Source organism: Kogia breviceps, chromosome 6 (genome assembly GCF_026419965.1).
Source record: "Kogia breviceps isolate mKogBre1 chromosome 6, mKogBre1 haplotype 1, whole genome shotgun sequence".
Classification (NCBI taxonomy): Eukaryota; Metazoa; Chordata; class Mammalia; order Artiodactyla; family Physeteridae; genus Kogia; species Kogia breviceps.
This window is the reverse complement of record NC_081315.1, coordinates 22,289,150-22,314,913: the sequence shown is the minus strand read 5'-3', so window position 1 is coordinate 22,314,913 and position 25,764 is coordinate 22,289,150. Positions and strand designations below refer to the sequence as shown.

The window sequence follows — 25,764 nt, the reverse complement described above, 5'->3', positions numbered from 1 at the left end:
GAATTGAAAACAAACTTGAACTTTACAGGAAAAGAGAAAGGGAGGGGATAGGAGTAGGCCAAGAGTCTGCCATCCAGGAAGGGTCTGTAATTGGAGATGCTTCTGTCTACTACAGAGCGAGAACCAAAATGGTCCCTGATTGATGCTGCGCTGTCCTCGGGACAGAGGGCAAGTATTCAGGGAGGTCGTTAGCCATTGATTTACTGTGTTTCGATAATTCAGGGCTCAAAGGATCTTTGCCTCCCTATTCTGGTCTGTGCGGATGACAATGATGAGCTGGTAAAGCTGGAACTGACGTGACTTTACATTCCTAAGGTTACTAATAAAAGAACCTGAGGTCCAGAATATTTAAGTGACTTGGCCGAAGTCACACAGTCAGTGAGTGCCAGAAAGAGGACTAAAAGCTGGATTTTCTTACTCCCAAGCCATTGCCTTCTCCTCTACAACACCTCCCCCCCGGAAATAATCCTGATGTTTCTCCCTCATGCCCTGTGTGCACAGCTTTAAGTCCTTACCCTGTGGAGTCACCGTGGCCACCGAAGGAGTCTAATTCTTTTATCCATATTTCTAAATGGGTGGAGGGGTGATTTGCATCATAGAAATTGATTGGACTTGCTGTGCAATGGTTTCTGTCCCATCAAGCAGGCCCAGGAGAATCATTATTATGTATTAGAGCAGGTGCGGGAAGTGGCAGAGTCACGTGAGGCCACATGAGCCTCCAGATGACTGGGACCAACTCTGTTTATGTCTATAATGTCCTCTCTTCACCTAGGTCATAAGGACACTTAGTTATTTTTCTACTTGGTCATGTTGGTGATGACAGTAATCATGATTAGAAAATACAGCTGTCAGAAAAAAAAAAAGAGGCAAAAATGATACAGAATTATTCAACCAAATGAGATAGGAGGAGCATAAACTCGATTTTGATGCTGTGTTTTGGCATCCTTATTCCTAGTTTTTTCTCACCTGCATTTCTGCATTTCTGTTTATAGCACAGAGGGGAACAAGAGGGAAATGTCTTATTTTTCTCAGTTTCTTAAGTATTTAGGAGATAACGAAATTATACATCTTGGGTTGGAGTCTGTCATTGTTTACTATCCTTGTTGGTGTTTATGTCAGACTTTATTCTTCTACTAAACGGCTCTGTGTTTATTTTCCATAAAGCTGTTTATCTTCATGGTTGTCAGGAACCAGTAACCTTGGTAAATGTTTTCTTATACCTGTTTCAATCAAATTGATGAGTAAATCTAATTACCAAGATGGCTCAACTCCTGACAATTTTTAGTGAAAAGTATAATATGATTTGGATCTGGTTGGGTTAGAGAAAATCTATAGGAGCATCCTGGAGAAGGGATAGGAATCCCTGCCTGAAACAACAGGTCTGTACAAACGTGAGGTGGTTCTTATCTGCCCAAGGTGGTGGGCCCTAAGTCTTCCAGAGGCATCACATCACTCTGCATTTCTAAGGAGCACAAAGGAAAGAGTCTGTTTGCTGATGATCTTCTGCTCCAGTCCCTAGATCCTCTGCTCAGCTACATACAAGACTTGGTTTGAGCAAGGTCTGTAGCTTTCCCTCTCATTTATACTCGGTGCAGTTAAAATCCCAAAGACAGAAGAGACCAACTACAAGAGCAAAAGCTTCCTTATTGGGGCCATTTTATTAAGAATGTTTATGGGCTTCTGTCATTAGTTTGCATTTTGGAAATCCAATAATACTAGTGTGAAAATAGTTGAAAGTGGGACAATCGTCTTTATTCAGAAGTCAGTATTTCTGATTTTCATGTCACCTAAAAAGAAATAGAGACATGCCTATATTGACAAAATTTGGCTACATGCAAATGGTCATAGCATTCTTTTAAACTGTACAGTGCTTTTCCCTGGTCCCAGAGTTACCCTCTATATCTCAGAAGCTGGTTTTTCCATATTTTCCAGGTGTCTAGATCATCTGTTTTTCCCCTGGCAGGGCAGATTTTCATATCCTTCATTAGTCCCTACCAAAACGCAATCCTTTTCTTCCTCAAAAGATGTATAGGTAAGCTTTGCTTACCTTATCACATGTATTACTTATACTTTTCCATAAATTCTACCATTAACTGGCTGAATTTCTCAGGTTGTATTTCATGCTTTTAAAAAATCTCTGGATTTAAGATTTTATTCACTTATCAACACTTTACAGAGTTTCCATTAGATAGTAAGCTGCAGAGAGCAGGAAAGTCTATATATTTTTTCACTACCATTGTTTCAAAACCCAGAGCTAGGCCTGGAGCAAAATAAGTGATCCGAGATATGTGTGGAATGGTCACAGGTCACTGATTGAAGGCAGCTGTATTCTAGGTGCTGGGGACACAAGGGGAAGCAAAAATAAACCCAGTCGTGCACTCAGGGAGCTCACTTGAGCCAAGTGGAACAGGAATTGATCATCAAAATAAACACCAACTTGCAAATGTTGTGACAGTGCCGTGAAGCAAAGGTACAAGGAGCTGTGAGGATCTGGACTCGAGGGGTCATCTCTCCTGGAAGAAGAGAGAGGAGCTTCCTGAGGAAGTGGCTTGAGTTAAGACCAAAGGATGGTTAGGCACCAGCTAGAGGAAGAGGAAAGGAAAGAGAGTTGCATCCTGTTTAGTTTCATCTCAGTTCTTTTCTCTTCCTCTCACTGTATGTCCCCCCTTGGTATTTATCATTATAGACTCTTCCTATTTTTCCCACCACCTTAGTTCGCTCAATACTCATGCGTTTCCTTATAGGTCTCAAGTGTATGTTGGTCTCCTTTTAGGAAAAAACCAAAGCTTACTTTTCTGTTAAAAATGCCTGTAATTATTTTAGAAACTAAAGACAGAATATCAAAGAGAAAAATGAATTAACAAGGGGAGCATGTCCTCTTCTACCTATTTACTCTAATTGGGGTATGCTTAGGGACATGCCGTATGACAGGTACTTAATAGATTTTGATTGGCTGCTCAGCTGATTGGTTAGTTGCTTGGCTGGTTGACTGAATGGATGGTTGGCTGGCTGGCTGGCTAGATGTTGGTTGGTTAGCTAGCTGATTAGTAGGTTGGCTGGCTGGCTAGCTGCTGGCTGACTGGGTAGGTGTTTGGTGATTGGCTGACTGCCTGGTCGGTGGACTGGGTAATTGGTGAAAAAATGAGAGGGGTAATTTAGCTTTGGTTTTAAATTCAGACTTTTTTTTTTTTTTTTTTTTGCGGTACGCGGGCCTCACTGTTGTGGACTCTCCATCGTGGAGCACAAGCTCCAGACGCGCAAGCTCAGCGGCCATGGCTCACGGGCCCAGCCGCTCCGCGGCATGTGGGATCTTCCCGGACCGGGGCACGAACCCGTGTCCCCTGCATTGGCAGGCAGACTCTCAACCACTGCGCCACCAGGGAAGCCCTACTTAAGCTCTTTAAGTCTCAATTCATTCTATAGAATAGTGTTTTTCTCATAGAGCTGTTGTAAGGATAATAGTGATATAGCTTACAAAGCTTTAGCATGGTTCTTAGGCTAAATGAACTCTTCATTAGTATATGCTCACTATTTTAAAAGAAAGAAGCCAGAGTTTTATTTCCAAAAGAAACAAAATTAGTGAAAGGAGATGATTATTCTTTTTAAATGTTTGCCCTGTTTATCTTAGCCCTTCAAATATGTTTCACTGCTGCAAATACACTTCTGTTACAGACTAGAAATACACATACCTGAGAAGATTACAGTATGTGGAAAACTCCTAAGCGCACAAACAAACCATTTTTTTCCTCAACAGATTAAAACGTAATTCTCTCCCCACACTCTTCCTCTCCCGTTCTTCCTTGTGGCCCTATTATTGTATTATTGTAGGGTGCATTAGGATACTAACTTCCTCTGTTAAAAAAAGGAGTGCATAATATATTATTTCTTAACGTGGGTGATGATGGTTACCCAGGTGTTTGCGTTATAACTATTTGCTGAACTGAATATGTATGATTTATGTATTTTCCTATGTGCACGCTCACACTTAAACACACACAAAAGAGGTGAAATTGGCATGGAACAAGGTGATGGGATAGGATAGTACACACCAAATAGAAACCTAAGTTGGGTCTAGATAGGCAAAGGAAATTGCTTAAAAATTCCAAATTGAAAGGAATACACAAACAATAAACCCTGTGAGCAAGAGATAGAGATTATTCCAACTACTCCAAATTGGCTATCTCCATGTCACAAATTGAGTGGCTAGAGGGACAAATGAGGGAACTGTTTGTTTGTTTGTTTGTTTGTTTTGCTAATCTGCATGGATGTGAGCTGCGCTGGAGTCACTGTGGGGCAGGATCCTTCCATGTCGCATTCCACTTGCTTAACCTCAGGCATGAAGAGGTCTTTTGATGACAGAGCTCTTTAGTCGGCGGGCGCAATGAGTCAAGACCCTTCCAGTCATCTTCATTAACATTCCTTCCACTTGCGCATGATTTCAGACACAGCTGCCCCGGTTTACTGAATGCTATCAGACACAAAGTTAAGAATTACAAGTCTTTATTACTAACAAGCAGCTTTTGGTTTTTCAGCGCCGACTGGGAGATGCAGCAAAGAAAGCAATCAGCAAGCTCCAGGTCAGGACCATCAAGAAGGGTGACAAGGTAACAACCTCTTTTCTTTTTGGCGAGGAGCTCTTCAGAGACTCTCCCGAGTTTCCTAGCAGCCAGTGTGGAAGAGAAGATGAGAAAGGGAAATACGTGCTAATAGTTCTCCTGTGAACATCTGTTATTATACCCATCATTATTTAACATAATTTAAAGCAGTTTATAAAATGCATACTATAGGACAACAAAGTAGTTGGAGGAGGAATATAGGAAAAGTAGACGCAACCAGGATGAAATCAGTATACACGCACATTACCTGAAACATATAGCAGAAATGGGTCCCAAAATTTAAGTTGGGGCTCTCCAGCAAGCCAATGCAAAGAAGGAAACAATATTCAAACAAATCTAATTACCTTATTCCAGTGTCCCACAAGATAAAAACAAAATGGCTGTTGCTGCTCTTACAGCTTGTGAAAGTTTTTCCATGAATCCTTGCAAGGAAGATTGTTACATGCTGAGTGATGTCCTGCACTCGAGTCTGCAGCAAATGCAAGAAGCATATTTAGTCCCTCTGAAATTGAGTTTCTAGAACCCCAACGTCAAGGCAATAGTCTCTCTAGCTGTAGAATGATGACATAAAGCCAAAAGCAGAAGCATATCTTAAGGAAGGACCACAAAGTAGGCCAGTCTAGGCCCACAAGCCTCTCAAGGCCTCTGTTCGCCCCAGGAGAATTTTTCCCCCAGGAGAAATTTTAGAGCAGTGAATTGCAGTACATGGGTTTGGGGCTCCTTGGGGCATCTTAAGAGATTCACAACTCTACTTGTATAGGGGTATTGTCTCCAGTATGAATAATTGATTAGTCTCGCTAATTATGTGCTGCTGTTTTTCAACTATATAGAAATACTTACTGTTGAGCTTAATCGGATAAAATTCATTTAAAAGCATCACTAAATTTAAACTATATTTTTCATTACTTTTTTATCCTCAAACAGTATAATAAAAGAACAAGGACTATTACATAAGTAATGTATTATGGGGTGTTGAAAGAGATTTATGTACTTGAAAAGAAAGCTGGAACCACTATTTAAGAGTTGTATACATTAGCCGAGGAATGGATAGATTAAATATCATTTTGACAATTCTCCATGAATAATGAATAGTATTTCTTATCCTCGAGACTTTGCTATGTCACCTCTGATTATAATAAATAGCATTATTAGTAATGGTACATTAAAAACCTGTTCCCTCACTAAAGCTCTTGCAGTGGAACCCGGAAACAGAAAGTGGAGGTTGGAAGGAATAGAAACTAAACCAGTGTACAATAAATTATGGATTAAGAAAACTGGTACCGAGACAGTTGAAAGCCTTGCTCCAGGCAAGCTCTCCTTTGGCTTGTTATTTGTGTGTTTACAGGAGTTGAAGGTAGGAAAGCAGGCTCATCTGTGCTGTCTCTGTTGCAGGAAACCGAGCCTGATTTTGACAACTGTGCAGTTTGTATTGAAGGGTACAAGCCCGGTGATGTGGTCCGGATCTTGCCCTGCCGGTGAGTGGCTAGGCTGCCTGCTTTTGACTGGGGCGTGTGTGGAGAGTGTCTGCTAGCCTCACTGGCTCCGACCTGCTTGGTCTAGCCCTGCAAGGTCAGTCTGCCCCAACGGTGCTGTATTCGAATAAGAAACCACCAACAAGCTCATTCTTTTTGCATAACCTTTCTCCTTGAAAACATTTTGTCTTGTGACATCAGAAATAATTTTCCGATCCTCTTCACACCAAAGGGAGGAGACTACTGCTGTGACCTAAGACCTCATGTACACAGTTTGATGATGTAGCTCCAAGTTCAAGTTTTTTTTAACAACAGATCTATAATATTCAGAATCATACTCGCTTTTGCAAGTGCTATTTTAATTAAAATAATAAACTCTTAAAAATGTTTTCTGAATGATCATGAAGAGATCAGCAACCAGAATACAGTCAGGAGGGAGTAGGAAGCCAAAGGCAGATTTCATTCCCCTTTTGTGTGTGTGTGTGTGGTACACGGGCCTCTCACTGTTGTGGCCCCTCCCGCTGCGGAGCACAGGCTCTGGACACAAAGGCTCAGCGGCCGTGGCTCACGGGCCCAGCTGCTCCGCGGCATGTGGGATCCTCCCGGACCGGGGCACGAACCCGTGTTCCCTGCACCGGCAGGCGGACTCTCAACCACAGCGCCACCAGGGAAGCCCTCCCCTTTATTTTTTATTGACAAGAAGAGAATGTGACAATCACCCCCAAACTTCTAGAATCTAGGGGCGGATGCCAAGCATGTGTAGTTGGAAAAACTGCCAACTGGCGATTCTCATAGAACCCTAATCCCTCTCCCTCAAGCGAAATTCACCGTGAAGGTGTCCAGATTCTTTTTATACAGTTAACATTAAATAAATTTAAATATTTCAATACAATAAAATATTTTAAAGTTGCCTAAAGCTTTTTTAGTGTTTTCACATCTGTGCAGGTGTCCTAAAAATAAAAATTAAATACTGCCTTAAACAAAGAGTCTTTCTTCACTTAGAAATACTGGCTTTAAAAATTCTAACAGTATTTAAGGAAATAAAGTAGAACACAGTCACCACCAAGATATAAAACAATCCATTCGGTCACAAAACAATGTGATGTTAAGAACTATTTGTTAGAAACACAAAAGAAATAGGATATGCCTTAGAGGAATTAGTTTAATAATCTCAAAGTGACAAAAAGGAACAAGATACTCAAAGAGATGCAGACACTCCAAGGGGAGTGGATTGTGCTTGAAATGCTTTAGGCAAATTGATTAGTAGGAAAACCAGCCTGAGGAAAGCGCACTCTGGTGGCCTCAGCTGAAGCCTCCAGGTGGGATTCCCTTTCCTTAGTTTATAGATGGTTGACTGTCTAAGAACAAATCATAAACTGCGACACATAAAGACTTGGCAGCGTCCTTCCTATGAGGGTACTATAGATAAATTCTCTCTCTAGACATTATACTTGGTAGTTGCTTGGTGACTTCTAGAAATGCTGGCCAAGCATGGCAATATGTGAACTACAGACAACCTCTCCCGCTAGCATCTTTCCTCTCTGCTGCATTTTATTAAAATGGTACAGATGAACCTATTTGTAGGGCAGGAATAGAGACGTAGATGTAGAGACCAGATATGTGGACACAGTGGGGGGAAGGGGAGGGTGGAACGAATTGGGAGATTAGGGTTGACATAAATACACTACCATGTGTAAAATAGTTAGCTAAGGGAACCTGCTGTATAGCATAGGGAGTGCAGCTCAGTGCTCTGTGATGACCTAGAGGGGTAGGGAGGGAGGTCCAAGAGGGAGGGGATATACGTATACATAGAGCTGATTCACTTCGTTGTACAGCGGAAACTAACACAACATTGTAAATCAATTTTACTCCAGTAAAAGAAAAAAAAAACTATATATAGGCTTACTTTAGCTCTGTCATTCATACTGTATAAAATAGCTTGTTCAATTAGAGCTCTTTCATGAGTGTATTTCATGTTACTGCATATAATTGCTGGAGGCTGCATAATATCTAAGTCACAGATGTACCACAATGTAATTTACCATGCCCCTGTTGTGGCCCATTTGGCTGATTTCAGTTTTTAATTATGACAAATTACATTGCTTTAGCAGTATTTAAATTGTCATGATATATTATTCCAGATCTGCTTTTATAGTATATTTTTTAGAAATTTTAACGAAGACAAAAATAGCACATTATTACTTGTCACCAAAAAAAACAAAAACTTTAGGAAGTTGAATCTTATTTATGCTAACACTTGTCCTAGGCCAATTTAGTTTGGCCTCAGTCTCCTCCTTTTTACATCATCATTTGCTTCTCAGCTCATTTCTTGATTCTTTTTGCTTCAAGTTCCTCACTGTACATCTGCTTTTATTTCCTTCCTGTGGGCCTTGCTTTAAATAACAAATACATCGAGTATTACCAAACGCAGGTTGTAGTTGCTATTTGATCTTAAACTAGACACACGGGCCTACTCTTTGAAGAGCTCATCCAGTTTTTCCATGTGGCTTCTAAAATCAAGATATTGGGCTTCCCTGGTGGCGCAGTGGTTGAGAATCCGCCTGCCGATGCAGGGGACACGGGTTCGTGCCCCGGTCCGGGAAGATCCCACGTGCCGCGGAGCGGCTGGGCCCGTGAGCCACGGCCGCTGAGCCTGCGCGTCCGGAGCCTGCGCTCCGCAACGGGAGAGGCCACAGCGGTGAGAGGCCAGCGTACCGCAAAAAAATCAAGGTATTTATGCCTGTTGCTGGTTTCCGCCAGACAGTTTGCACTAATGGATGTTGTCAAACAAATGCACTGGCATTTGCTTTTTTGCTAGATAATTTCCTCTGGGGTATTATTAAACCTTTGCTCCTATGAACTTCATAGTCTCTCTTACCAATTATTTCCAGGCTGACTCATCCACAGAATTCTTTGCATCTCCTTGGAGTAAAAGCTGTTTCAAAAAATGTTCCAGCATATTGTCTTTCTTCTCTCACACTCTTTTTGGTGGCCTCCTACCTCCTGACACGCTGGGTGCCTCTCTTCTCTATGGTTGCATTTAGGGTGTCTTTCCAAATCACCCAGTCTCGTACCATGACTTTTTCAAAATCATTCTCTTGATTGTGTCCCTTTTAAAGACACTTGCACAAATTGATTCTTCCTCTTTATTTGTAGTCATGGTGATGAATAAAGTTAAACTGTGCACATGTTCATGTGCCATTTCTCCCCCATTGTTCTTTCTTTGTCAGGGTCCTTCTCTAGCCCTTGGAGTCTAGCTTCCCCATTGGGTGAGCCTGGACACCCACATTTCATGTGAGGGAGGGGCCACAACAGCACACAAAACATCTCAGGTCTAACTTTTGTGGTTTGGATTTGATACCACTAAGATATTTTCCAAGGAACTGTGGTTTTGCCATAGCATACCTATGCCAAAACATACAACTCACTGCATTTTAGGGCTGTTTTTTGTGACTAGGATCTGTACTTGCGATTATGATTTTTAGCCACAAAAGATATCTTATTGAAGTTCTGTTGTCTTCTCTTGTCCAGAGAAGAAGTTGGGCTCTCTGATTCTTCCTTGGCTTCTACCCTATGGTGTCCCCACTGTCCTTCAATGGTTATTCATCTCAAACCATTTACCCAATTTCAAACGCCATATCTCAGAAAGAGCGTGATCTCCTTGGTCAGAGCAAATGTCCTTGTTTGTCATTTTTTAAAAACAAAGGAGTATATGCATCCTTTCTCTACATGTTTGTCATTTTTTAAAAACAAGGCAACGTATACATCCTTTCTCTACGTGCCTATACAATTCTTTCCTATCTCTGATTTATTACTAAAGCGTTATCACTAATTTGGGAAGATATCAGTTTCTACTACTGTCTTTTCCTTTGTTTGCAAACTGTCCCCACAATTTAGGAAAAAGTATGAAAGCTCCTTGGCAACAAGCAGGCCCTTGCCATAACCTTTTTAGTAACTAAATGCTTTATTCAAAACAACAAACATTTCTTTTGTAGCAACTGTATACCAGGATAAATAAAGATAAATGAAAAAGATAAAGGAAAAGATAAAGGAAATCAGGCTAGTGAGGGAGAGATAGGAATTCAAATAAGTAATCACAATACAGAGTGACATGTATGCAGCAATAATAGCAAAATGAATTTAAAATTTGGAGGAACTAATACCAGGCACAAGGAAGTTAAGAAAGGCTCCACAAAAAAAAAAAAAAAAAAAAAAGCAATGTCTTCATATTTTCTAACCATGGTTGTTTTTCCCATTATATCCTCATTATAGAAAATTTGTAAAGAGGGTAAATATTTAATCATCTGTGTTACTCCATCATATAGAGAACAACTGCTAACATTTTAATAATTTCCTTATATTTCCTATGCCTATTTTCTGCAAGTTTGAGATACTACTGTCAACATCAGTTAATATCCTGCTCTCTTTTAATATCCTGCTCTTTTCACTTAACATTAAAAGAATTTGCTAGAAATAGGACTAAGTTATCTGTGGCTCTTTATGACCTTCCTTTGGCCTCTGACTCTGTAGGCAGAAGCTGATCAAAGTCTAGGTGGAATAAATCAACCAACGACCCTGGGATGTCGGCTCTTAGTCCTCAAGAATCAGGGTCTTATGCTCGCTTCGGCAGCACGTATACTAAAATTGGAACGATACAAAGAAAATTAGCATGGCCCTTGCGCAAGGATGACATGCAGATTCATGAAGTTCCTTGTTTCTTGGGGTACAGAGCTCTAGTTTGGGGTGAGGAAAGAATTCTGAGGATGAATAGTGGTGATGACTGGACAACAGTGTAAATGCACCTAATGCCACTGAATTGTACACTTATAAATGTTTAAGATGGTAAATTTTATATTATGTATATTTTACTTTACCACAATAAAAAATTAAAGGGAAAAAAAAAACCCAATGCAGCCAAAAATTAATTAATTAATTTTTGAAAAAACGAATCGGGGTCTTTTCATGGGCCAGTCAGAATTGTCCTCTGGGGTAAAACCGGAATGTGTCCTAACTCCCCTTAGCTCATTCCATAGTAACCCATCGATGAGCTATTCAAATTGCATCATCCCCAGCCCCCTAGAGAGATAGAAAGGCAGTTTCTGACAGACGACAGAGTTTGGCTGGGTACTAATGGCCGCATGGAGGCAGCATGTCCTGCTGGTTTGTTATTGTTACAGTTGGATTACAGATAAAATCCTCTTTCACCAGTTCCTATACAAAATTCTCATGATTACAAATTAGCTCCTGTAGTTATGTTTTGTATATAGTGCTTCTTGGGGGGAAACTATAGGAGGCAAGTGCCGTGGACACTGGCTGCACTTTTAATCGGGACTTGGTGCGTATTTCGGAGCCGGGAGTCCAGGTCAGTGAGCGGCTCTGCAGGTCCATGGCTTGTTGGGCTTCTCCTTCTTCACAACAGGATTCAGTTTTGTCCTGAGCAAGCTTACCTGGTAGAGCATTCTGGAAGGCGGGGGGGGGTGTGTGTGGTAAATATATATATAGCATAAAGTTGATCATTTTAACTGTTTTTACATTTATATTTCAGTGGCATAAAGTATATTCAAATTATTGTGCCGCCATGAGGACTATCCATTCATCTCCAAACTGAAACTCTGTAGCCATTAAACAATAACTCCATTCCCCCAGCCTGGAGTTTTGTGTGTGTGTGTGTTTTACTTTAGGCTTGATTTTTATTAACAGAAGAAAATGTCAGTGAAGGAACTTAGTTTTGATTCAAGAATCTAATTTAAGTTAGCTAGCTAAAAATTGATTTTTACACATTCAATTCGAAACCGGATAGTGAATGATAATTCTGTATATATCTGGTATTCTTATTATTACTATTATTACAATACTAACGATGTTACTCTTACCATTATTATTAGAACTGTTACTATTCCTATTACTATTACTGACATCATTACCACCATCCATTCTTTCCTGGCTTTCTGAAGTAGCCTTCTCACTGATCTCCCTGTTTCTACTCCTGCCCCTTAATCATTCATTCTGATAAGTCTGTTTTTAATCCAGCTAGATTGGCTGGACTCCGGGTACTTTTTTAGCGAGTACAAATTTAAACTCATTAAGTGTATCAGAAGTATGACTAAAAAAACTGTTTCTTTATGAAGATTAATTGAAATATACTTCAGTCCTTCTGTTTCTCTCAAATGTGTTTCTGTAACAAGGTACATTCACAGGAAATTAAGAACGTGCACTATTTCATATTCGCTCCTTACAAGAGAATTGAGTTGGCTGGCGCAGCTGCCACTGATTTTATCAGGAATTACTGGAAGAAGCAATCTTAGGAAACTTGCCATTGTGGCTCTTGTTAGGAGTTTCTACTCTGATTTCACCGTGAGGACTCCCCAGAGCAGTTCACATATGGAATACCTGCATTTCTCCTGAGCAAAGGAATGTTTTTATATCGTGGATACGAAACTGTGCTATTTTCCAGATTTTTTTTTTTCTATGTTTGTTGATAGAAAGCCAACAGCCAAATCTGGAGCCCATCCCATGGCCAAAAGGGATTTTTTTTTTTTTAGCTTCATCCCTGACTCTGTTTTATGTCTCTATTCTTATTTTTCTTTCTTCTTTTGCTTTTATGGCATCTTTTTGGATATCTGCATCTCTTAAGGTCACCTGAAGTCCTTTCTAGAGTAAACATTTTCCATGTGTTTAAAACGTTCGCAATATCACTTTTAATTGGTGCATAATATCCCCTAAGTCATAATTTATTTGACTCTTTTTAGACATTTATGTTGTTCCCCCCTTCCATACCCACATACTTTTTTTTGCTATTATAAATAGGGCTGTGATAAATTAGCTATGTGTGTGTAGTAGACCTTAGTTACATTTTGGATCATTTCTTTGTTTCTAAGGCTACAAATTCAAATTGCCTAGTTACTTTCCAGAAAGTGGTACTGAAGGAGTTTTCCAGTCAGTCAGATCTAAGAAGAATATTCCAAGCAAAGATAACTAGTGGTAACCTGGAATTGTCAGAATATAATGCACATGTCAAGATAATGGTAGAGAGGTATCAGATCATTTAGGACCTGAATGCCCAGCTGAGGAGCTGAGGTTATAGCCAAGTCCTCGGAGACCAGCTGACGGGTTCAGCTTGTGCTCTATACACAGCACACTGGCACATGTGGAACGTAGCTTAAAGGGATGTGAATGGAGCCAAGGGGACCAGTTAGGAGACTGGCAAAGTCAAGGCAAGAAATGCTGGCAGCCTGACTTGGAGTGCTGGCATTGGGCATATAGGGAGAAGGATCTAGTCAGGAGAGATTCTGGAGGTAAACCTAGCATGAGTCAGCCATTTGGAATACTTGAAAATAGCTGCCCCTGTCAGATGGTGACTGATAGATACATCTATATTTGTTTGCAATTAAAACATTCTCATATCTTTCCCTTCAGATTCTAAACAATAGAAAAAATCCAGCAGTTAGCACACTGTTATTCAAAAACTGTAACAGAAGAAACAGATTTCAAACGCTGAAACAGATTTTCTTTCTCACTCAAAAAAGAAAAAAACTTGAAGACCAGCTTTGGCTTATCTTTTTAAAACTTTCTTCTGAGTTATTCATCCCCAAACAATCCCATAACTGGGTCATTTAGTCAGTTCCATTTTGGACAGACAATTGTTGGATTCTCTGTGTAAATTCTATGCTACCCTTCCTCTTTCTGACCTCTCTGTTTTAGAAATGAGGCTAAATTTCAATTGTATCTGTGTAAGAGATCTCTTTAGTAATTCAGGACGTAGAATATATCATACTGTTTCTTTTTGCTTTCTTCTTTGAAACTTGAGTCTACATTTTTACAAAGATCAGAACATGACTAACGGCGCTGGTGTTGAAAGAGATGAAATGGAGATTTAACACAATAATATGCCAGACTGAAAAGAGAAAACAGAATAAATAGTTACTGTTAAAAGTACAGAACAAATTAATAGAGAAGGACAAATAAAGCTTGTATGTGCAAATCGGGGCAATACATACCCTAATTTGCAAAGGAATTTCTAATGACATTCCAGTTAGAGAGATACTAAAAGGGATAGGCCTGGAGATTTGGAAAAGGAATTTTTTTTTTTTTTTTTCTTGCGGTACGCGGGCCTCTCACTGTTGTGGCCTCTCCGGTTGCGGAGCACAGGCTCCGGACGCGCAGGCTCAGCGGCCATGGCTCACGGGCCCAGCCGCTCCGCGGCACGTGGGATCTTCCCGGACCGGGGCACGAACCCGCGTCCCCTCCATTGTCAGGCGGACTGTCAACCACTGCGCCACCAGGGAAGCCCGAAAAGGAATTTTTTGAAGGCTGTTGAAAAGTCAAAGCCTAGATTTGGTCTTCTAATTCAATGAACTCAGTGGAGGTCTGTTACATACCACGAATCTGCAGTCGACAAGAGGCTTATACGTCATCTTTGTCCATCTACCCAAATAACCAGCTACTTTCCTTTCTCATTTGATGTGACTGATGTATGTATACTTTTAACATGGACCTGCTTATTGTCTCCTCAGATCCATTAACAATGGATCCATTAACAATCCATTAACTCCTGTCCGTAAGGACAGGTGACATTTTCCTCTACAAGAGAAGCAGCTCTGGGAGAGATCTAGTAAAAAGGTACATGGCAAACAGAAGAGGGGATCCATTTGTAAAGCTTTCTGAACAAATATGAATCCTAAGCCTTCCAGAGTGACTTGCCTGCCAAGGACCAGCCTCCTTAAAATCAAATTAGTAAGATTTTACGGAGCTAATATAGGTGAGAGCACCGTGCCTACATGACAAGTGTGTTACCACCAGTGGCTTGCATCAGATGGGCCTCTCTCTCTGCTTATTCACTGTGTCCCAGAGAGTTTCCTTGTTCCCATTGGATGCTTCCAACCAAACCCACCGGGGCAGTGCATAGCCTCCCCTGCTTCTCCTGAAACTTTGATGTGGGATCCATGTCTTGGGTCCTTTAATGACAACTGAAGGCAACATCACAGTTGGACTCTGATATTCATCTGTGAACTTAGGGGCTCTCATTCACTGTCCCTACCAGACACAACGTGATCATAATAAAGAACATAACATAAAGAAGAATTATAACCTGATGTAGAACTGAATATCATTTTAATATTTGAAAACTTCCAAAATCACAAGTTTTATGGAAAGCCCAATAAAAGACACTAGCCCCTTAAGGTTTCTAACCCCAGGACCCATCTAATTTTAAGATGAGTCAAATGAACTGAATGTCTGTGCGAACAGAAGATTCCAACCTCTTTACAGGTAAAAAAAATTTACAAAACACTCTAATGTGATCAGGATTACGACTCTGAGCCTTATAACTTGTGAAGTGGAAAACAAAGGGATGCTTTCTAGCCAGGCAGAAATGGTCTGTCCTAACTTTACCCTGTTGTGCCTGTTACATATGCTTGATTAGGAACAGATTTTTTTCCAAGTTCCTTTTTTTAAAAGAGTGGTGAATGCTGGCTGATTTTCATAAGATTTGACTTACTCTTTCAAGCCCATGTTATGCACATTAGATTCTTGGTCATTCTTTTCTCTGCCGTTTTATATTTTTAAAATAACTATGAATGTTTCATTGCTAATTGTAAGAAATTTTGAAAATGGTGAAAAGTATAAAGAAGTAAGGAAGAAGAATAATCTCACCACCCAGAAATAATCATTATTAATATTAGTATATTTCATTTTTATGACATATGTATATATATAAGCATCCCATATATGTTGTTAAACATTGTAGAGTCAGGTCATTAATGTAATTTTTATTCTACTTTCTCATCTAATATTAAAAAGTAAGCATTTTCCAGTAACTTTAGAAATTATCTTAAAATATTTTAGTGGTTGCATAATGGTCCGTTATTGGAGTTTCTTTAACTGTCCCCCCTATTGTACAGCATTTAAACTGCATCCAGTCTTCATCATTATAAAATCATGATCTCAGTTGTTTATTTTTTTTTCTGTGTTTATTGCTTAGGATATGTTCCTAAAAGTGAACTTCCTGGGTCAAAAGTGCTTTCCAAAGGATCTTGATCAGTTTTGTCTAACTGCTTTCCTGAAAGGTGGTAATGATCTACGCCCCATACTAGCAGGATGTGCTTGCATTAGTGTTTTTTTGGAACCAAGAAGTAGTACCATTTTTAACCATCTTTCTCATCTAGTAGCCAAATACAAAGGTAGCACTTAGCTTTAATTCCCATGTCTTTGATGTCTCTGAGATATTATTCTTGACTAACCTAAGCTCTTCACATATCACATCTGTCAATGAAAAATTTTCACAAAGTGAGAGTTGTGAGTTCAGTTTTATTGGGGGCTTAATGAGGACTGTAGCCTGGGAGACAGCATCTCAGATAGCTCTAGGGAACTGTTCCTAAGAAGTGGAAGGGGGAGGTTAAAACATATGTGATTTGGGTGAAGGGGGATACGTGCAATCACGCACACATTTTGGAAGAAGGTTGCTGCTGGTCACAAGAAGGTGGCTGCTAGCCATGAGGAGCAGATGTCTCCATTAATGATTTCAGTGCTTTTCTAGATATGAGAAGATGCAAGGAATAGGGCTCATAAGATCTTCTCCCGAAAATATCTAACTGTCTGAAGGCCTGTTCTGCCAGTTTTTCCCAGAGCACAGAGTTGCCTCATTCCTGATCTCCACCCCAAACTCCTTTCAGGGGGTGTTGAAGGTCAGCAAGTAGCTAGTGACTTCATTCTTTCAGAACCAGATGGCAAGCAACAATTTTTAGTTGGCATATCTACTGTAAATGTAAATCGTCATTGATGGTAAGATGCTTCCTGATTTCAGAGATGTTAAAATGGGGGAGGAAAATGATGCGGCATAGAACTGATAAAATGTGGTATTAACTATTTTTAACATTTTGTTTTCATGTTTTGGTAAATAGTGTTTTTTCTCACTTAAATATTTTTGGTTTTGATGATGCTTTTGGATTAATAGAAAAAAGTTATAAAATTTATGAATTTTTATCTTTATTTTATCTCCTCTTTCATCTTTCTTTACCCCCCCCCAAAAAAAATAATAAAACAACTGAGCAATTAACTGCATTTTTCAAATTTCTCTGAAATTTATGTTGGTATAGGCATCCCACTCAATAGTCATTATTTACGAAAACTGTTATTTTTAAAACTTGTTTTTTCAGGGACATAATTTTACATACTCTGCCAGATTAAAAGTTATATAGCGTGGTGGGAATTTAAAGTGGCACAGCTGCTTTGGAAATTTGTCAGTTTCTACTGAAGTTAAACATATACTATCCTCTAACTTAGCAATTTCACTCTTGGATATATACCCAAGAGAAATGAATGCATACATTCACAGAAAGACTTGTACAAGAATGGTCATCATAGCACATTTATTCATAATAGCCAAAAAATAACCCCAAGGTCTAACAACAGAAAAATCTGTAAATCAGTTGGGGTACAGTCATACACTGGAATACTACTCAACAATAAAAAGACCAGCGATCGATGTACATGAAAGCACAGATGAATCTGAAAAAATTATGTTGAACCAAAGAAGCCAGGCAAAAAGAATAGATACTTTATGATTCCATTTATGTGAAATTCAATCACAGGCAAAGCTAGAAGTCCTTATGACGGATTCATGGCAGGGAGTGGATATGTCTGGACAGGAGCAGGAGAGAGCTCTGGGGTGATGGAAACAATGTATATCTTCATCTGGGTAGTGTGTACATAAATGCATACCTACTTAGAAATCATCCAGCTTACTTAAGATATAGTATATGCGTTTAAAATAATGAAAGAAAATTTTACAGTACCAAAGAAACTACACTGTGGACTTAAAGAAAAAAGTTCACTTTGTACATTAGTCAAAATTATATAAAATTTAAGTTCAGAGTTTGTTGATGGTGCATTCTAATCATTTTTCTTTGATTACTTTGGATTTTTGTGTATGAACTGCCAAAAGTTAGCTATCACTTCATCCAGGGGATTAAAGGAATGAAACATGAAAGGAGATGTGGCAGCATTGATAAATGTCTGATGTGGTATTTTCTGTTATATTTTCAACAGAGCAAATGCCGCCTTCAGAAAGATGTCTTGAACTCTAATAACCTTGTTAAATGTGGCATTCTGACTTCAAATGTCCTGATCCCCATTTATATTCATCAACTAGACACTTGGGACAAACGCCAACCAGCTCTGCTACCCCAGCCAAACAATATAATTAGACCAGGGTCAAGTTTTAAGCATAGAGCTTCCCTCTGCCAGAACCCAAAGGAATGAGACACTCTATAAGAAAACAATTCTGCAATTCCCTCAGAACTTGCATTCCGAAAGGATCGATTTTGTCCAGTTGCTAAAAAAGAAACTGAGTTCCATAGCAAGAAGATCTGATGCAGCTTCTTAGTTCTTTAAGTTTTGTTGGTTTTTCTTTAATGCTACTTAAACCCAATACTATGGACAAATGGCTGAAATATCTGGCCATTAATTATACTACTTTGAAAAGCATTCTACTGTTTACAAAGCTCTTTTACATATACTGTCTAATTTGCATCTCACGGTAGCCTATAATAGAGTTAGGGCAGGGACCATTAACACCTCTTTATTTAACTAAAAGAAAACCTTAACTCATAGGTCATAGGCACAGCGAGGTTTCTGACTTCTAGACGAGTACTCTTTCCAAGGTCCTGGTACCACTGCTAGTCTATTGACACCTTAGCCCCACGAGCGTGCTCTGCCATACACTCAACTCTCTGGGGCTCTAGTTTTGGCTAAAAGTCTGCCTCAGAAACCCCTATCTCACTCTAAGCCAACGTCTAAGAACCCCAAGGAATCCAGATCAACTCTAGCCCAGCTTTAAGGGATTTGCTTTCTCCACAATGATTCCAATCTTGTTATCCTGGGCCTGAAAACAAACCAGCCTTTTTCACAGAAGGGCAGTGTTTGTGCTACTGAAGTGAGCCATAATTTACTTTATTGCATTCTTTTATTTTCCCCTTCATCAGGTAAAACTGCTAGCATAGCAGATTAGCTTTTGCCAAAACAAAGCAATTGTATTTATAACAACCGCCATGATATGGTTACAACTGGTTCTGTGTGACAGCTCTTTCTTTCCCTTTCCTTTTCCTCTTTCTCCTTTTTTTAAAAATGATGTTTACATAACCTAAATAGGGAGCATCGGGGATAAATGCAGCTTCTCATAATTGGTCCAAACATTTCAGACCAAACCCAATAGCAGAGTCAGCCCTACAGAGAGGCACTGGGCTGGTTGGGCAGAGTTTCTGGTAGGGAGAGGCTGGTGTCTGCTTAACTGACCTCCCAACGCTGCATGACCACTGCATGGCCACCCCTGCAAGGACTTGCTATATAGGAGACATAGGAAGATGAGACACCATGGAAGGAAGTAACTTGACGGTGCGAAGTTCATGATCACAAAGAATGAGGGAAAGTCTGGCTCAGGTCCATGTGTTTTTCAAAGTTCTTATTGAATTGACCTGATTTTAGGAGCAAGGGTGGAGTGAAATCCTACTTAAGAAAATCAATGAGGGCACTTTAGATTTGTTTACTCTGGGTAGGAATGAAGTACATTTCTCCTAAGCAATATTCATGACACGCTCTGGGCTCCGTTGACATTCTGTAAGTGTCATCACCAATGCCATTTGGGTCATCCTAACCAAGTAATGCCTGTGCCCAGATCCATAAATCGATATTCTCGAAATGAGATTTGCATGGAAGGAATGTGATGTCTACCAGACAGTCTGGGCGGAGCATGGGCTCACCAACCACATAAAGTCCTCATTAAGTCCCCAGAAGAAAGCAGAATTCTTTCATAATTTAGAGTCCATAAAAGTTAAGGAAAGTGCTTCCAGAGTAACCTCTACCATAGAAAACTCACTTGCAAGGAATAGGAGCTAAATTACTGTTAATTAAATAATGACATTTTAGCTTCTTATTTGCCAGATAATTTTCTTTGTCGTTTTTTCCTTAACAACCTAAATTTATTCTCACTTTGAAGACATAAATCTGAAGTGAAATCTTTTTTTTAAACTGGATCAAAAGAGTTATGCATTTCAAAATTGATTCCACTCTGCCATATTGCCAAACCAGATCAATTTACATTCCCACCAAAAGTATATAAGACTGTTTACACCATTGCCAACACGAGCAATTATCGAATTTAAAAATAAATGCCAATTATGAACAAGAGTTATCTTCTTTAATTTCCATTTTTCCGATTTTAGTTAGGAAATATTTTTACAAGTGTTTTGACACATTTATCCGAAGTCTTGAAATGAGTTTGGGCAAAAAAGTTAGCAAGAAATATTTTTTACCAACAGTATACTTGTCTATTATTGAAAATGTATTAGAACAGACAAAATAATTTTTAAGTTGTCTGGACATAAGATCAACAATCAATGGTTATCAGTTCATTGGAATGACATTAGCTAAGCAGTAACAAACCTTTGTCCCTTTCTTTCATTTTTTCTTTTCTTTCTTTTTCTTTTTACCTTTGTACCCCCTTCACCCATTTCTCCCACTCCTCATCCCACACCTCTGGCAACCACCAATCTGTTCTCTGTATCTATGAGCTCGTGTATGTTTGTTTGTTCATTTTTAGATTTCACATAGAAGAGAGATCATACGGTATTTGTCTTTCCCTGTCTGACTTATCCACTTAACATAATGTCCTCAAGATCCATTCATATTGTCACAAATGGCAAGATTTCATCCTTTTTTATGGCCGAATAATATTTCATTGTGTATATATACCACAATTTCTTTATCCATACTGTTCTAATTACTATAGCTTTTTTTTTTTTTTTTTTTTTTTTTTTTAAATTTTTGTGGTATGTGGGCCTCTCACTGTTGTGGCCTCTCCCGTTGCAGAGCACAGGCTCCGGACGCGCAGGCTCAGCGGCCATGGCTCACGGGCCCAGCCGCTCCACGGCATGTGGGATCTTCCCGGACCGGGGCACGAACCCGCGTCCCCTGCATCGGCAGGCGGACTCTCAACCACTGCGCCACCAGGGAAGCCCCTAATTACTATAGCTTTGTAATATAATTTAAAATCAGGACATGTGATACCTCCAGCTTTGTTCTTCTTTCTCAAGGTTTCTTTGGCTATTTGGGAGGGGAGGGTTGGTGGTTTCATACAAATTTTAGGATTATTTGTTCCATTTCTTTGAAAAATGCCATTGGAATTTTGATACGGATTGCATTGAATCTGTAAATTGCTCTGGGTAGTATGAACATTTGAACAATACTGATTCTTCCAATCCATGAGCATGGACCATCTCTCCATTTATTTGTGTCGTCTTCAGTTTCTTTCAGTAATGTCTTACAGTTTTCAATATGCAGTCTTTCACCTCCTTGGTTAAATTTATTCCTAGGTATTTTATTCTCTTTAATGCAATTGTAAATGGGATTATTTTCTTAATTTCTCTAATAGTTTGTTATTCACGTATAGAAATGCAACAGATGTTTGAGTATTGATTTTGTAAACTGTAACTTAACTAAATTCATGTATTCTAACAGTTTTTTGAAGGAGTCTTTAGGGTTTTCTATATATAATATGTCATCTGCAAATAGTGACAGTTTTACTTCTTCCTTTCCAATTTGGAGGCCTTTTACTTCTTTTTCTTGTCTAAGTGCTCTGGTTAGTACTTCCAATACTATGTTGAATAAAAGTGGATAAAGTGGACATCGTTTCAGCTTTTCACCATTGAATATGATATTAGCTGTGAGTTTGTCATATCTGGCCTTCATTATGTTGAGATACTTTCCCCCCATACCTGCTTTGTTGAGAGTTTTTATCATAAATGTTGAATTTTGTCAAATGCTTTTTCTGCATCTATTGAGATTATTATTTGACTTTTATCCTTCATTTTGTTAATATGGTGTAATTGTGGATGTTGAGCCATACTTGAATCCCTGGAATAGATCCCACTTGATCATGATGTGTGATCTCTATAATGTATTGTTGAATTCACTTTGCTAATATTTTGTTGAGGATTTTTTTTTTTTTTTTTCAGTACACTGTTGTGGCCTCTCCCATTGCGGAGCACAGGCTCCGGACACACAGGCTCAGCGGCCATGGCTCACGGGCCCCGCCGCTCCGCGGCATGTGGGATCCTCCCAGACCAGGGCACGAACCCGTGTCCCCTGCATCAGCAGGCGGACTCTCAACCACTGCTCCACCAGGGAAGCACTTGTTGAGGATTTTTGCACCTATGTTTATCAGGGATACTGGCCAGTATTTTCTTTTCTTGTGAGGTCCTTGTCTAATTTGGATATCAGGGTAATGCTGGCCTTATAAAATGAGTTTGGAAGAGTTCCCTCCTCTTTTATCTTTTGGAAGAATTTGAGAAGAATTGGTATTAGTTCTTCTTTGAATGTTTGGTAGAATGCACCAGTGAAGGTATCTGGTCCTGAACTTTTACTTGTTGAAGGTTTTTGATTACTGATTCAATCTCCTTACTAGTAATTGGTCTGTTCAGATTTTCTGTTTCATCATGAGTTAGTCTTGGTAGATTGTACGTTTCTAGAAATTTATCCATTTCTTCTAGGTTGTCCAACTTGTTGGCATATAATTGTTTATAATAGTCTCTTATGGTCATTTGTACTTCTGTGGTTATCAATAATAACATCTCCTCTTGCATTTCTGATTTCATTTATTTGGGTCCTCTCTCTTTTTTTCTTCGTGAGTCTAGCTAAGGACTTGTAAATTTAGTTTATCTTTTCAGAGAACCAGCTCTTAGTTTCATTGATCTTCTCTGTTGTCTTTTTAGCATCTATTTCATTTATTTCTGCTCTAATCTTGTTATTTCTCTCCTTCTACTAACTTTGGACTCCATTTGTTCTTCTTTGTGTCCTTTGTCCTTTACCTGTGATTAAAAAAACCTCTGTTGGGTTATCACACACTATTACTTCAGAGGGTTGTCAGTTGAAGGACATTGTCATAAAACATAGAAGAGAAAACTGAGCCACAGGTGACTTAAGTTACTTGCCAAAGATCACAAAACTAAGGAGGGGTCTTCAAACCCTGAAAGCAGAGCACATACTCAGCTGCTGCAACATATGTGAGAAAACAAAATAGGAAGAAAAAGAAAAGAAACTGACTCTCCTTGGCACTTGGGAGAAAAGGGGTGGGATGTTCAGGGAAGAGAAGGGACATCTGAGCTGTGACTTGAATGATGAGCAAGATTTGCCACACCAAAAAAAATTTTTTTAATTGAGAAGGACACTCCAGAGTTATGGTGAGAATGTGAGGTAAACATGGGGTTGGAGCAGAAGATGTGACAAGGACCAGGTTGGGTGAGCCTTCTTTGTGTGCTGTGACTTTGTGTTGTAGGCAGTGGGAAACAGCTGAAGCCTTTCACATGTGGGGAGTGGTATCATATTTGTATTTTAGAAAGCTAAGACAGGAAAGAGAAACGAGACCAGGTTGGGAAGAGCCTTGAAGAAAAGTGGGTATTTCTTTCTGTGATACTTCATGATAGAGATTTGAAAATTTGTGCAAAGGTAATGGAGCTGCCAACTAACATTTACCAGATTTATTGGGCAGTGGAGAGTGGGGGAGGACAAAGCATTTCAAGGCCCGTGTTACCGTCTTTCCAAATAAAGCAAGCAGACTGATGGCTAAGTGTAGCCCTGATGAGGCCAATATTTGACAGCTTTTCTTTCTGGAGCCAAATGAATACACTTAGGGCAGGTGACTTTTCCTCTGGCTTTGCTCAATTCCCAACTTCTGTAACTAAGGTACTGCCCCCTTCTGCCCCCTTGAAGCTGGAGCACAAAAATACATTGGGGTGCTTCCCTGGTGGCGCAGTGGTTGAGACTCCGCCTGCCAATGCAGGGGACACGGGTTCGAGCCCTGGTCCAGGAAGATCCCACATGCCGCGGAGCAACTAAGCCCGTGCGCCACAACTACTGAGCCTGCGCTCTAGAGCCCGTGAGCCACAACGAAGACCCAACGCAGCCATACATACATACATACATACATAAACAAAGAAACAAACAAATAAAGTTACCACAACTCCCCCCTGTCTTGCTCATGACAGTTCAGTGTGGGAAGGAAGGACGTGGAGTGTAGATTTGGGTACAAACACTGACAGTAGGACTAGGTTTGAGTCCCAGCTCTGCAGTTTACTAGCTCTTTGGACTATTTAATTTACTTTAACCAGCTTCAGCTTCCTCCTCCATAAAATGGGAATAATAATGTCTACCTCATAGGGCTGTCGTGAATGAATAATGTATATAACGTGCTTGGTACATAGCAGGCATTTGATAACCAGTAGATACTGTTTATTAATTAAATTCTGTTTATTAATTAAACACTGACTCTTAAATCATTGACAACTTCGCAAATAAGATTCAGAAGCTCTGAAGAAACACTTTGACTCCCCATAGAAGCACTGGATAGATCTTATCTAAACATGTTGCCTAAGAGAATGGGATTCTTTGGTCCCTGAATGACTCACGTTCTTTGAGCACTGTTTCATCAAGGGGGAATGAAACAGCTTGCATTGGTGCCAAAAGGAAAGCCCCAGGATCCTAATCTCCGTGGGAGGGTAGCAGGGTCTAAGAAAGCCTGCAAAAGTAAATGAGATAAAGGCCAGAACAGTCCCCTTCTGCCTCCCAGTGGGGAAAACCTGTCATTTAATTGAGGGGGGAGTCACACGTATAGGTGAAAGGACAATAGAAAGCAAGAATGATATCGCTTGTATGTGGAATCTAAAAAATAGGTACCATTGAACTTATTTACAAAACAGAAGTAGAGTCACAGATGTAGAAAACAAACTTATGTTTACCAGGGGGGAAGGAGGAAAGGGATAAATTGGGAGAGTGGGATTGACATATACACACTACTATATATAAAATAGATCACTAATAAGGACCTACTGTATAGCCCAGGGAACTCTACTCAATACTCTGTAATGACCTATATGGGAAAAAGAGTCTAAAAAAGAATGGATATACGTATATGTATAAATGATTCACTTTGCTGCACACCTGAAACTAACACTACGTTGTAAATCAACTATACTTCAATTAAAATTTTTTTTTAATTTAAAAATAAATAAATAAATAAGAATCCAAAGATGTGGAAACAAGTTTAGCAGGGGTTCGTCATTCCTGCCCCCCAAATGGGAAATTATTCATAATCATCTCAGCATTATGATGCAGTTGTTGGCGTCATCTTTTGTCAGGGCTTTGAAGAACTCTTTGTAAAAGGTATGCTTCCCTTTGGTGAATAAGAAAGGAGAAGAGTTTTGGTCAACCCTCGGTTGTATTTCCAGCTTGTCAGGATCCTTAGGAGATAGACTCTCTCATCCCAGTTGTTCCTCTGTATGTACTTTCTCATGCAGCCTTTGCTAAAACATGGGAAGGGACAGTGCCCTGCTGCGAATCGTACAAATGGAATGAGTGAGATCGACTTTGCCCTAGAGGTGTTTGTTGAACTCTTGGTGCCTTTCACTAAACTCCAGATTCTTTCCCTGTTCCTTTATTTATTTGGTCTAGTGACTTTTATTTTTCTTTCCATACGGGAGGGAAAAAATTGTTTGCAATCCCAATTATAAGGAAGTAGTCTTTCTATTTGGTCAACATAAGAAACATGGTATTAGGAATAAATGAATGTTAGTTAATAGCCAACATGATCACCCTGTGTATCGTTTTTTTTTTTTTTTTTTTGTGGTACG

The 25,764-nt window shown here is 39.6% G+C and overlaps 1 protein-coding gene and 1 non-coding gene across 3 annotated transcripts in view; both read left to right on the top strand.

Annotated features, from left to right (window-relative positions):
• RNF150 (ring finger protein 150) overlaps positions 1–25,764 on the top strand; it is a 244,096-nt gene that overhangs the window by 158,037 nt on the left and 60,295 nt on the right. For both annotated transcript variants that reach the window (XM_067035574.1, XM_059067523.2), the window contains exons 3-4: positions 4,533–4,604; positions 6,009–6,091. In XM_067035574.1, the coding sequence (XP_066891675.1) occupies positions 4,533–4,604; positions 6,009–6,091 (155 nt within the window). The remainder of the gene's footprint in view (positions 1–4,532; positions 4,605–6,008; positions 6,092–25,764) is intronic.
• On the top strand, positions 10,703–10,809 carry LOC131759088 (U6 spliceosomal RNA). Its single transcript, XR_009336416.1, has one exon. It is a non-coding gene; the product is annotated as a U6 spliceosomal RNA (small nuclear RNA).